The 13,676-nt window shown below is 45.4% G+C and overlaps 1 protein-coding gene across 5 annotated transcripts in view; it reads right to left on the reverse strand.

Moving 5' to 3' along the window:
* Positions 1-13,676, reverse strand: part of SV2B (synaptic vesicle glycoprotein 2B) — a 243,612-nt gene that overhangs the window by 57,202 nt on the left and 172,734 nt on the right. For all 5 annotated transcript variants that reach the window (XM_060401999.1, XM_012098413.4, XM_060402000.1 and 2 more), the window contains exons 3-4: positions 1,387-1,567; positions 769-920 (exon numbers count right to left, since the gene is read on the reverse strand). In XM_060401999.1, coding sequence (XP_060257982.1) covers positions 769-920; positions 1,387-1,567 — 333 coding nt within the window. The remainder of the gene's footprint in view (positions 1-768; positions 921-1,386; positions 1,568-13,676) is intronic.

Genomic DNA, 13,676 nt, shown 5'->3' on the forward strand with positions numbered 1-13,676 from the left:
GCTGCCTTCTCCCTACTTTACTCTTAATAAAATCCAACAGTGGAAGTTAATGTTGCCAAGTCTCTGTCCAGAAAATCCAGTTTTCGCAATTAACCAAGATAATAAAATTGTCTCGGCTGAAACCAAGACCCTGTCTGTAAGGGCTGCTCCATGTCTGCAACCAAAAGAGGGACAGCAGGAAGTAAAATGGAAAACGCATGAGAGCACTGCGCTGCGCAGGAGGGGCGTGGGGATCCAAGGTCATGCCAAGGCCAAGTCATCAGTCTGGCCGAGTCACCAACTTCCTGGCCTCTGCTACACCATCTATAAAAAGGAGTTACTGAGCCTAACTCATTGTGAGGAGGAGAACTGGAGATGAAGTTTGCCTTAAAGGGCTTCCTGGGTGGCTCAGATGATAAAGAATCCACCTGCAATGCAGGAGACCCAGGTTCGATCTCTAGCTAAGGAAGATCCCCTGGAGAAGGGAATAGAGCCTAATTTGCTGTGAGGAGGAGGGCTGGAGATGAAAGCTGAAATCCCTTCAAATAAAAGAGAGGAAAGGAGAGAAGGAGTCAGGGAGAGAGGGAGGGTAGACTGTATTATTTCCAGACAGACGTGTACTGAAATTAGCAATGTGTTCCAGCGCTGGAAGTTCTTTAGAAAGATCAAGGTTGTACTCAGGAACTGTGTATGAGAGTGTGGGATCAAGGCTGAGGACAGGAAACGCTGTTCGGATGCAGGTGTCTGGGAACAAAGGCCCCCCGGCCCTTTGAAGCTTTCTGCACTCACCGTAGTGCGGGATGATGCTCCAGGCCATGGCAGATGCGTAGATGCCACCAGCCATCCAGAAGATGCCCAGCCAACTGAGATGCTCCCCTCGCTTCTCCCGGGACAAGAATTCAGAAAAATAGGCGAACACGATGGGCAGAGCACCCCCAATACTGCAGAGAGAAAACGCCAGAAAGGCAGAACCAAGTCAGACACTAAACACAGTCAGACCAGGAACCCAGTTGCCTTGTCCCACCCTTGGGCCAAGTGGTGAAACAACCCAGTAAATTCAAAAGACCAGCCTAAGGCAGCGTTAGGTTCTTTTGACCTTATACACTGACTTTGCAACCTTTCCCCTTTCTAAGATTCAACCTTAACACAGTATCTTGGAAGTCACACAAAATTCAGGAACTTCCCTGGTGGTCCAGTGGTTAAGACTCTGCCTTCCACTGCAGGAGGTGTGGGTTCGACTCCTGGTTGGGGAACTGAGGCACCACATGCCATGAGATACAGCCAAAAATTAAAAAGCAGAATTCAGTTCAAGGTTTTCTGGAGAACCACTCAGAGGCAAGGTACCAGGATGGACGGACCGCTGGTCTGGGGGCAGGAGGGGCCGGCTGAACCTCTGTGATTACGTACCCTATGCCTGAGATGAGTCTGCAGAAGAGGAAAGCTCCATATCCCTGTACGAAGGAGGAGAGGGAGGCAAAGGAAGCATTGATGGCCAGGGAGATGCTGAGGACTCGCTTCCTCCCCAGCTTATCAGCCAGGCCCCCCAGGACGAAGGCGCCCCCCATCATTCCTAGGTAGACTATCAGCCCTGTGAGAAAGAGAAAGAGAGAAAGGAGGGTGGAGGGAGGAGACAAGAGATTAGAGACCGTATGATGTTTTAGAAAACCTGATGCCCATCTTAATGCATCCTAGAAATTCTGTGTCACAGACATAAAAGGTGGAGTGTGACAGATGTCGGCGGCAAATTAGACATGTTGGACAAACGCGACTTCTGAGGAACGCTATTCAGAAAATAACAGCCTCACCAGGTTGACACATATGTACACGTGCTAAAATAGATCAACCAGAACTGGGTTTGACGTACCTTTCTTTGAAATGCGTAATGTGCAGCTGAAGGAAATTCTGTCATTTTTATTTTTAAACAAAAAAGTGGCAGTGCCTCAAATGTCCTTACCTGTGGGGTTATGCTTAAAGACAAATTTCCCAGGGAAAAGTGTGGTGAGGCAGGTATGGGGACCATCGGGAGGGAGAAGACAAGACGAGAGTGATAAGAGCGACTACCAACAAGACAGTTCATTTCATTAAACACCCAAGAAGGGCCTTTTCCAAGCCACAACCAATGTTCAGATTTCTTTTTTTATTGAACTGTAATTACTTTAAATGTTGAGATTTGTCAGGAGAATGTAGAAGAGAGCAGCCATGTGCTATCCTTTCTCCAACAGATGTAACTACTACATGCTTGTAATACAATCAGTTACCCTGGTGGTGGTTTAGTCGCTCAGTCGTGTCTGACTCTTTGTGACCCCATGAACTGTAGCCCGTCAGGTTCCTCTGTCCATGGGATCCTCCAGGCAAGGATACTGGAGTGGTTTGCCATTTCCTCCTCCAGGGGATTTTCCCCACCCAGGAATCGAACCCAGGTCTCCTGCACTGGCAGGTGGATTCTTTACCACTGAGCCACTGGGGAAGCCCCATCAGTTACCTTAAGATATAGTAATATAAATACACTGTTGCAGACACATTTAAGGAATTCCAGTAAAACCAGCATCCTCAGAGGGGTGGCAGATCTCTAGAAGCACACAGATAATTCTTTCCAACTAAAAACTGAATACTTACTATTTATGAATGACTTAAGAATATATTGATACGTTATATCTGTGTCTTTTTGGCTGTCTTGCATACAGGGTCATCATTGCCATCTTCCTAAATTCCATATATATGTGTTAGTATACTGTATTGGTGTTTTTCTTTCTGGCTTACTTCACTCTGTATAATCGGCTCCAGTTTCATCCATCTCAACAGAACTGATTCGAATGTATTCTTTTTAACGGCTGAGTAATACTCCATTGTGTATATGGACCACAGCTTTCCTATCCATTCATCTGCTGATGGACATCTAGGTTGTTTCCATGATGCGTATAGCGGACTTTTGGACTCAGAGGGAGAGGGAGAGGGTGGGATGATGTGGGAGAATGGCATTGAAACATGTATACTATCATGTAAGAATTGAATCACCAGTCTATGTCCGATGCAGGATACAGCATGCTTGGTGCTGGTGCATGGGGATGACCCAGAGGGATGTTGTGGGGAGGGAGGTGGGAGGGGGGTTCATGTTTGGGATCGCATGTACACCCGTGGTGGATTCATGTCAATGTATGGCAAAACCAATACAGTATTGTAAAGTAAAATAAAGTAAAAATAAAAATAAAAAAGAATATATTGATACGTTATATACTAAACCCAAGAAGGAAATTTTGGAGAACGTCTTTCATACAGTGGAAATCCTGAATACAAATTAGGTAAGTGTCCTTTTGCTCAACCTTGACTGTAAATCAGATGAAGAAAATGATTTATCTTTCAGGAAGCTTCTCCTGACCCGTGATGCTTTATTTAGGCAGATGTGTGCTGGGAGGGGCCCATGTACAGCCAAAATCTTCATTAGCTATTTAATCAACTTGAAGGGAGGTCCCCAAAAGGATCAGTGGAACTACGCTCTGCTTTATCTTCCCAGTGACAGGTTTCCTTCTTTTATTATTTTATTTTATGAGATGAAAAGAAGATAACTTTGGTGCTGTCAGTGGTTTTCACTAACTAAGACTTCCTTCACTCACACGCCTCGTCACTTTTCACCTCAACACAACTCAAAGCCACGAAATAAGCCCTTTCCTTTTTCCCTTCCATATGTGACATTAATCCAGGAAACATGTCCATGAGTCTACAAACATTCATTCAATGCCTGTTATTAGTTAAGTACTATTTGGTGATGCTAGTGGTAAAGAACCCACCTGTCAATGCAAAAAAATAAGAAACTCAGGTTCGGTCCCTGGTCAAGAAGATCCCCTGGAGGAGGGCATGGCAACCCACTCCAGTATTCTTGCCTGGGAAATCCCATGGACAGAGGAGCCTGGCAGGCTACAGTCCATGGGGTCACAAAGAGTCGGACACAACTGAAGTGACTTAGCCCATGTTTCCATTACTGGGAATACAGCAGGAGACAAACGCATGAAAATCCCTGCCTTCGTGGCACTTACATTCTAGTTGGGAAAAGAGATGATAAGTAAGTGAGTGAAATATACAGTAAGTGGGTTGCTGAAAGTGATACAAAGAAAAATAACACCGAGGCAGAGACAGGGAGAATCAGAGTGGAAGGTGACATTTCCAAACAAAATGGTTCAGACATCCCTCGGGGAACTGGGACATTTGGGCAAAGACCTGCAGTGAGTCAGATGTGGGGATGTCTAGGGGAAATTGCTGTACCTATGCTCCTGGGCCCAAGGTTTTTCTCCACTACTATTTTACCAGTTTCCCAGCCCACAGCTTAGAAAATATAGTGAGCAGTCTCCCACTTTATTAGGTCATTGACATTTGTGTTTGAGAAAATGAGCCAAGACTTGCAAACCCAGCTCAGGCCTGGGTCATGCTGTATTGTAATGATGTCTGGCTAGTGTTCCCACTAGACTCTGAGTTTGTCTGCCTGATTCAGCCCTGACCGGCCAAGGGCTTTCAGCATCTGGCTCCTGGCAGACTTAATCTTGCCCAGCTCTTACCGATTGAGTGTTATGTCTCAATGCCTTACTCATTGATGAAGGTGTCTTAAAACCATCTTCTGTGGCCATGACCCATCTCTATCAAGAATGAATTGGGGGCTTCCCTGGTGGTCCAGTGGCCAAGAATCCACCGTGCAATGCAGGGGACACTGGCTGGATCTCTGGTCTGGGAAGATCCCACATGCTTCGGGGCAATTAAGCCTGTGTGCAGCAACTACTGACCTGCCTGCCTAGAGGCTATGCTCCCCAACGAGAGAAGCCACCGCGGTGAGAAGCCCATGCACCTCAATAGAGAGTAGCCCTCCCTCGCTACAAGTAGACAAAGCCCGTGTCCAGCAATGAAGACCCAGCACAGCCAAAAATGAAGACCCAGCATAGCCAAAAATGAGCAAAATAAAAGCAAATAAATATTTTTAAAAAGAAGGAATTGGGTCCTGTGCCTGGGTCGGGCTGGAGCTTTCCTGTTACTCTCATCAGGCGTACTAGTCTGCAAGACTGGCTTGGTGCCTGGTCCATGCTAGCTTCCTACCAGCATCTGATGCCCTAACCAATCAGATAAGTCCCAAACTCTGCCCCTGCCCGACCAGGCCTCCCCCAGGACACCCATGGCCAGAGCCCCACATATGAGATGCCCTGCCCTTCTTCTCCCCTCCCAGACAGGCCCCTGGGAGGTCACCACCAGCCCAGTTGACAAGGGAGTTTTTTACATCATTCCTTATGCTTGGTAATTCAGGCTTCTAGACCAGAGCAGAGAGGGAACTATTTTCGCCAGGTAGGTACATGCAGCTTCCAAGTTTGGCTTGCCTCATTTTAGTGCGGCTCCCTGCCTAGATGCTGGGAAAGACTGTGGGCAGGAGAAGACGGGGGTGGCAAAGGGGGAGATGGCTGGATGGCATCACCTAATCAAGTGGACATGATGAGTTTGAGCAAACTCCGGGAGGTAGTGAAGGACAGGGGAGCCTGGTGTGCTGCAGTCCGTGGGGTTGCAAAGAGGACATGACTAAGCCACTGAACAACAACTGCCTAGAATTTCCACCATCCCATTCAGCCAACAAATGACTTGTGTTGGTCTCGTGATACCTGGTTAGTAAACATTTGGAATAAAGAAAGAGATATTGAAAGGGAGGAAGGGGGTCCAGTGGTTTAGAATCCCTGATTGTCCAGTGGTTAAGAATCTACCTTGCAGTGCAGGAGACACAGGTTTGATCCCCAGTCAGGGAACTCAGATAGCACATGGCCCAAGCAACTAAGCCTGTGAGTCGAGCTAGAAGGTCCATGAGCCTCAGTGAATATCCCACGTGCTGCAACTAAGACCAGACACAGTCAAATAAACAAATAGATATTTAGGGGAATAAAGGAAGGGAGGAAGGGAGGAGGAGGGAATTCCCACCCAAAATACAGCTCCATGAGCAAAGCAGATGATACAGTGGCTTTAAGCCACTGAGTCATACAGGAATAGATAATGGGGTAGCAAGTATATACTTCGACCAGTAATGCTGAAGAAGCTGAAGTTGAACTGTTCTCTGAAGATCTGCAAGACCTTCTAAAACTAACACCCCAAAAAAGATGTCCTCTTCCTTATAGGGGCCTGGAATACAAAAGTAGAAAGTCAAGAGCTACCTGGAGTACCAGGCAAATTTGGCCTTGGAGTACAAAACGAAGCAGGTCAAAGGCTAACATAGTTTTGCCAGGAGAACACACTGGTCATAGCAAAGAACCTCTTCCAACAGCATAAAAGAAGACTCTACACATGAACATCACCAGATGGTCAACACTGAAATCAGATTGACTATATTCTTTGCAGCCAAAGATGGAGAAGCTCTATATAGTCAGCAAAAATAAGGAGCTGACTGTGGCTCAGATCATGAACTCCTTGTTGCCAAATTCAGACTTAGATTGAAGAAAGAAGGGAAAACCACTGGACCATTCAGGTATGACCTAAATCAAATCCCTTATGATTATACAGCAGAAGTGACAAATAGCTTTAAGGGACTAAATCTGATAGACAGAGTGCCTGAAGAACTATGGACGGAGGTTCGTGACATTGTTCAAGAGGCAGTGATCAAGACCATCCCTAAGAAAAAGAAATGCAAAAAGGCAAAATGGTTGTCTGAGGAGGCTTTACAAATAGCTGAGAAAAGAAGAGAAGCTAAAGGCAAAGGAGAAAAGGAAAGATATACCTATTTGTATGCAGAGTTCCAAAGAATAGCAAGGAGAGATAAGAAAGCGTTCCTCAGTGATCAATGCAAAGAAATAGAGGGAAACAATAGAATGGGAGAGACTAGAGATATCTTCAAGAAAATTAGAGATATCAAGGGAACATTTCATGCAAAGACAGTCACAATAAAGGACAGAAATGATATGGACCTAACAGAACCAGAAGATATTAAGAAGAGGTGGCAAGAATACACAGAACTATACAAAAAAGATCTTCATGACCCAGATAACCACAATGGTGTGATCACTCACCTAGAGCCAGACATCCTGGAATGTGAAGTCAAGTGGGCCTCAGGAAACATTACTACGAACAAAGCTAGTGGAGGTGATGGAATTCCAGCTGAGCTCTTTTAAATCCTAAAAGATGATGCTGTGAAAGTGCTGCACTCAATATGCCAGCAAATTTGGAAAACTCAGCAGTGGCCATGGGACTGGAAAAGGTCAGTTTTCATTCCAATCCCAAAGAAAGGCAATGCCAAAGAATGCTCAAACTACTGCACAAATGCACTCATCTCACACGCTAGCAAAGTAATGCTTAAAATTCTCCAAGCCAGGCGTCAACAGTATGTAAACTGTGAACTTTCAGATGTTCAAAATGGGTTTAGAAAAGGTAGAGGAACCAGAGATCAAATTGCCAACATCCTCTGGATCATCGAAGAAGCAAGAAAGTTCCAGAAAAACATCTATTTCTGCTTTATTGACTATGCCAAAGCCTTTGACTGTGTGGATCACAACAAACTGTGGGAAATTCATAAAGAGACAGGAATACCAGACCACCTAACCTGTCTCCTGAGAAATCTGTATGCAGGTCAAGAAGCAAGTTAGAACTGGACATGGAATAACAAACTGGTTCCAAATTAGGAAAGAAGTACATCAAGGCTGTATATTGTCACCCTGCTTATTTAACTTATATGCAGAGTATATCTTGAGAAATGCTGGACTGGATGAAGCACAAGTGGGAATCAAGATTGCCAGGAGAAATATCAATAACCTCACATATGCAGATGACACCACCCTTGTAGCAGAAACTAAAGTACAGAAGATCTAAAGAGCCTCTTGATGAAAGTAAAAGAGTAGAGTGAAAAAGGGCTTAAAGCTCAACATTCAGAAAACGAAGATCATGGAATCTGGCCCCATCACTTCATGGCAAACAGATGGGGAAACAATGAAAACAGTGACAGACTTGTTGTTTTGGGCTCCAAAATCACTGCAGATGGTGACTGCAGCCATGAAATTAAAAGACGCTTGCTCCTTGAAAGAAAAGCTATGACAAACCTCGACAGCATATTAAAAAGCAGAGATATTACTTTGCCAACAAAAGTCCATGTAGTCAAAACTATGGTTTTTCCAGTAGTCATGTATGAATGTGAGAGTTGGACTATAAAGAAAGCTGAGCACCAAAGAATTGATGCTTTTGATCTGTGGTGTTGGAGAAGACTCTTAAGAGTCCCTTGGACTGCAAGGAGCTAACCAGTCCATTCTAAAGGAAATCAATCTTGAATATTCATTGGAAGGACTGATGCTGAAGCAGAAGCTTCATTACTTTGGCCACCTGATGCGAAGAACCAACTCATTGGAAAAGACCCTGTTGCTGGGAAAGATTGAAGGCTAGAGGAGAAGGGGAGGACAGAGGATGAGATGGTTGGGTGGCATAACTGACTCAATGGACATGAGTTTGAACAAGCTCCAGGAGTTGGTGATGGACAGCGAAGCCTGGTGTGCTGCAGTCCATGGGGTCGCAAAGAGTCAGACATGACTAAGTACTCAACACACTTAAGAAGCCTAATGCATCCTATAACAGCAGCAAAACAGCAAACACGGACTCAACACTGGCCACTAGACAGGAGACCCGGGTTTGATCCCTGGGTCACGAAGATCCCTTTGAGAAGGGAGTGACAACCAACTCCAGTATTCTTGTCTGGAGAATCCCATGGACAGAGGAGTCTGGCGGACTACAGTCCATGGGCGCACAAAAAGTCAGACATGGCTGAGCAAACAATTAATTTAAAAAATAAGATAAATTTGAATTTCAGATTTAAAAAAAAAAATAGTCAGGGTTCCACCTTGGTGATGGGATATATCACAGGCGGGAGCAGACAGCAGGTGCAAAGACAGGGAGGCAGAAACAGCCCCTGATGTGAGTGGACAACTACCTGCAAGGAGTTCCGTGTGAACAGAATGCAGTACACGTGGGACATGCGAGGAACTGGGGCTGGTGAGGACCGAGGCCAGCTCATGAATGGCTCAGAGGGTGTACGTGTGTGCGAGAGACAGAACATGCACACACACGTATGATCGCATGCACGTGTGCTGTCTACATGCCTGTGGACCTACAAGTTTAGAAGGGGAGACAAGAATCAGACGAATGGTCAGGACATTTGGTAAGAACCCATCTATACACCCCTGGAGAAGGAACTGGCAATCCACTCCAGTACTCTTGCCTAGAGAATTCCGTAGACAGAGGAGCCTGGTGGCCTGCTGTCCATAGGGTCGCACAGAGTCAGATATGACTGCAGTGACTTAGCACGCATGCATACACCCCATACCCTGGCCCCACCCCAGAGAAAAACACCAGAGTCCAAAAGAAGTTCTCTTTTTCTCTTACTTCAATAAAGCTATCTTCAGAACTTCTCCAATTTCACTGTGCACACAAATCACAGAGGGATCTTCTTAATATCAGATTCTGATTCTCAGTACAATAGGTCTGAGTTGCGGCTTGAGATTTTGCCTTTCTAGCAAGACTGGTGCTGCTGATCCATGGACCACACTCTGAGTAGTGAGAGGCTAGTGTACACCCACCCTCAAGGAAAGACAGGGAGGGGTAGCGATGGAATCCTGGTCCCCGGAAACCAAAGACCTTGTTCACTGGTTGCATAATTTGAGAGATATCCTCTCACCCTCCAAGGGCCTGACCACCACATCTGCAAACCAATTACTGAAGTAGCTAACCTCCAGGCTGGGCTTCCCAGGTGGCACCGTGGTAAAGAACCTCCCGTCAATGTGGGAGATGCAGGAAATACAGGTTCGATCCCTGGATCAGGAAGATCCCCTGGAGAAGTAAATGGCAACCCGCTCCAGTATTCTTGCCTGGGAAAACCCATGGACAGAGGAGCCTGGCAGGCTACAGTCCACAGGATTACTAACAGTCAGCTGAGCATGCACTCTCCAAGCTGCCTTCCCATTTGTTTGTAAAAAATATAAAAAGAGAAAGATGAAATTCTGTGGATTTCTCAGGAAGAAGATTGTCAGATTATAAAAACAAACCCAAAGCAAAGAATAATATCCCATTGTATGGCTATACCACTGTTGGTCTATCCATTCACCTACTGAAGGAGATCTTTGTTGCTTCCAAGTATGAGCAATTATGAATAAAGTTGCTATAAGCTTCAGTAGGTGGGTTTTTGTGTGGACATACATTTTAAAATTATTTGGGTAAAGCCAAGTGACTTTTGAATTCTCTTAACTTTTCTATACTGTTTTGCTTTAGATATGTCTTTTGTAAGCATCTTATAACTGGAATTTTTAAAAGCTAGGTTTGTGCTGGGACTTCCCTGGCGGTCCAGAGGTTAAGACCCCATGCTTCCAATGCAGGGGGTGGGGGCTTCATCCCTGGTCAGGGAACTAACATTCCCCTGTGCTACAAAGAGTGACCAAAAATCTTTTTAAAAATAAAAAATAATTTTTAAAAAGGCGGTTTTGTGGAGACGTAGACAATGAAGCAAATATAGTGAAATATTAATTGTAAAGTCTAAGTAGTAGGTATATAAGTGTATAATGTAAAATTATTTCTATCTTTCTATATGTTCGAAATTTTTCATAATAAATGTTGGGGGAATAGTGAAAAAGCAAAAACAAAAAACAAAAAACCAAACATGAATGGATGATTAAACGTTTGGGATTGTCACACAGGACAGATGGGTCAGAGGTGGCCCTAAGTCGCTTCTGGGCCACCAGTTTGCAATCTCAGCAATAAACATTGAGCCAGGTATTAAGCTATTCCCTCTCAGCTCCAAAGCCACCCTTCCAGCCCCTAAATTGTCCACAAACGACATGTGCTTTGCAAGCCTGCCAGCAGGGGGTACTACAGGGAGGCTTAAAGGCTGGTGAAGGGGCAAGGGCCTATGCTTTCTGCTCCTGCGAGTTTCACCTGAGCAACACTCTTTCACGCTGGCTGCCGCAGTTCCCTTCAGCCGCAGCAGCGGAATCCAGTAAGAAGAACCACTGGAGAATGGTTCTTGGGGGAGGATGGACACATGTATATGGATGGCTGGGCTTCCCAGGTGGCTCAGCAGTAGAGAATCTACCTGCCAAGCCTGAAACGCAGGTTCGACCCCTGGGTCAGAAAGATCCCCTTGAGAAGGGCATGACAACCCTGGCAACCCACTCCAATATCCTTACCTAGGAAATCCCATGGAGAGAGGAGCCTGGCAGGCTACAGGCCATGGGCTCGACTGAGGGACTAAACTAAGGAACTGAACAATATGTAAGGCTGAGTCCCTTTGCTATCCATCTGAAACTATCACAGCATTGTTAATCGGTCAGACTCCAAGACAAAATAAAAAGTTTAAAATGTGTCATAAAGTTAATTATTAAATTTATTAACCAGCCACACCTGCCTCCCCTCCCTTCACACAGCACTAGCCAGCCAGGACCCCTCTCCAGAGATCTGAGCTGTAACCCCGTGAGAGTGCTTTCCTCTCAGTTTCTAAGTTATCATAATTCTAATTTATTCCTTCTTGCCGTCCCCACCTCAGTATACGCTCTATAAACATTTCACTTATACGTACTTAATTAATAGGGGTTTTTTTTACATTAAATTCTCTCTGTTCCAATAACTGGCATAATTTCTGTCTCCTGACTACACCCTGACAGATTCAGACACATAGGCAAACTGATGAATCTTAGAAATTAGACATTGAGTTCAATGCCTATGCTGTACCGGGTGAGGAGGCTGAGTGCCAGAGAAGGCCAGGGACTCGCGGAGGCTCTCTGCTGGCCCTGCATACACTCTGGTCTCCTGGACTCAAGCCCGGTACTTTTGCTACTAAACCTCACTGTCCAAGCCAAAGCAGGAACTCGAGAAAACAAGAGCTTCTCAGAATGCTGTCACAGGGAATCAGGATACGTGGCCTCCAGACGTGCCACTTTGATACAAGGAGTGTTTGAAGCAGAAGACAGCTGAGAAAGAGCAGGCTCACAAAAAAAGGAAAAGCTCCTGTTCTCCGCTGTTGCTTAGTCTGTTCAGTTGTGTCCAAGTCTGCAACCGCATGGACGGTAGCCCGCCAGGCTCTTCTGTCCATGGGATGCTCCAGGCAAGAGTACTGGAAGGGGTAGCCAAGCCCTCCTCCAGGGGATCTTCCCGGCCCAGGGCTCCAGTCTGGGTCTCCTGAACTGCAGGCAGATCCTCTACCCCTGAGCCACTAGAGAAGCCCCTGACCTCCCCTACATTTGCCTAAAAGCAGGCAGGCCGTCTATGGGGTTGCACAGAGTCGGACACGACTGAAGCAACTTAGCAGCAGCAGCAGGCTTAGACTCTAAATCATCGGAGACTCTTATCAACCCAAAGACACGACAAAGAGGGAAAATATCACTTAAAACAATTCTGTATCATTAATGGATTGCTCCGTACGTTCACCTTACCACAGTTCACCGCTCTTGGAAGCCTAAGACCCTTTTTCTTCGTCTTGTCCCTTCTCTACAATGTATTGTCCTCTGTGAAGATGCTATCTAAGTTGTAACCATCCCGACTGTAACCATCCCTAGAGGTACTCTTAAGTATAAGCATTGTGCGTGGGAATGAAGTCTGTTTGTATTTCTCTTGCTAATCTGTCTTTTGTTAGTTTAAATCAAGGGTCCCCTGTCGCCGAACCTAGGAAGGTAGAGAGAAGTTTTTCCTCCCCTGCTCTGTCTTGGGAGGCCACGAAAAGGAAGAAAGGAAAAAAGATGAGCTTATCCAAGGAGAAGAAAAATAGAAAATTCACAATGCCTCTGAAATGGCTCTGCTATTAAACTCATTTAAAAATCTTTCTTCCACAGAAGAAGTTAAGACAATAAATCTGAAAAATTAGAGTGCATTGGAGTTATCAAAAATTACTTTAGCATGAAGCTGATAAGGGACTAGTTAGAAAGCTGTTAAGAAGTCTACCCTCCTTCAACAAGCTCAGTGGCATTTTAAGGCAATGTCACCCCTAATAACACTGAGTTTTTTAGATAATTAAAAACCATGATTGCAAAGACTTCCCTGGTGGTCCAGTGGCTAAGACCCTGTGATCCCAGAGCAGCGGGTCCAGGTTTGATCCCTGGTCTGGGGACTAGATCCCACGTGCTGCAACTAAAGAACCTACACGCCATAGCCAAATAAATAAATATTCAAACAAACAAACAAAAAGATTGCTACTTTCACAGTAGGGAGGATGGAAGTGAAAGGAGAGGGATGGGGTGAGTAAGAAGGGCTTTCAACGGGCAAATAAAATGGAATAGGCTTCCTTGGAAGAGGGAGGAGCCCATGCTGATAATTTCCCATAAAAGGAAGAGCCCAGTCTTCACACACGACACTTCAGCTGATCATGTCACAGTACTGACCAGCAGCATAACCACAGGCACTGCACCCAGCTTCTCTGACCACCGCACCTTCTTTGTAAAATTCAGACACAGAGTTATCTTGCAGAGTTATTAGGATTTTGTAAGACAGTGGGTTGCAAATATGCAGCAGGATGCCTGACTCAAAAGTGATGCATTACCTGTAAATATCAGTTAAATCTATCTGGTCTATTGTGTCATTTAAAGCTTGTGTTTCCTTACTTCTTCTCTGTCGAGATGACATGAGGTAGGAGGAGAGGAGGGTGGGATGAACTGGGAGAGTAGCACTGACATATATACACTACCATGTGCCAAACAGCCAGCTAGTGGGGACCTGTTACCAAGCACAGGGCG

Source organism: Ovis aries, chromosome 18 (genome assembly GCF_016772045.2).
Source record: "Ovis aries strain OAR_USU_Benz2616 breed Rambouillet chromosome 18, ARS-UI_Ramb_v3.0, whole genome shotgun sequence".
In the NCBI taxonomy this organism is placed as follows: domain Eukaryota; kingdom Metazoa; phylum Chordata; class Mammalia; order Artiodactyla; family Bovidae; genus Ovis; species Ovis aries.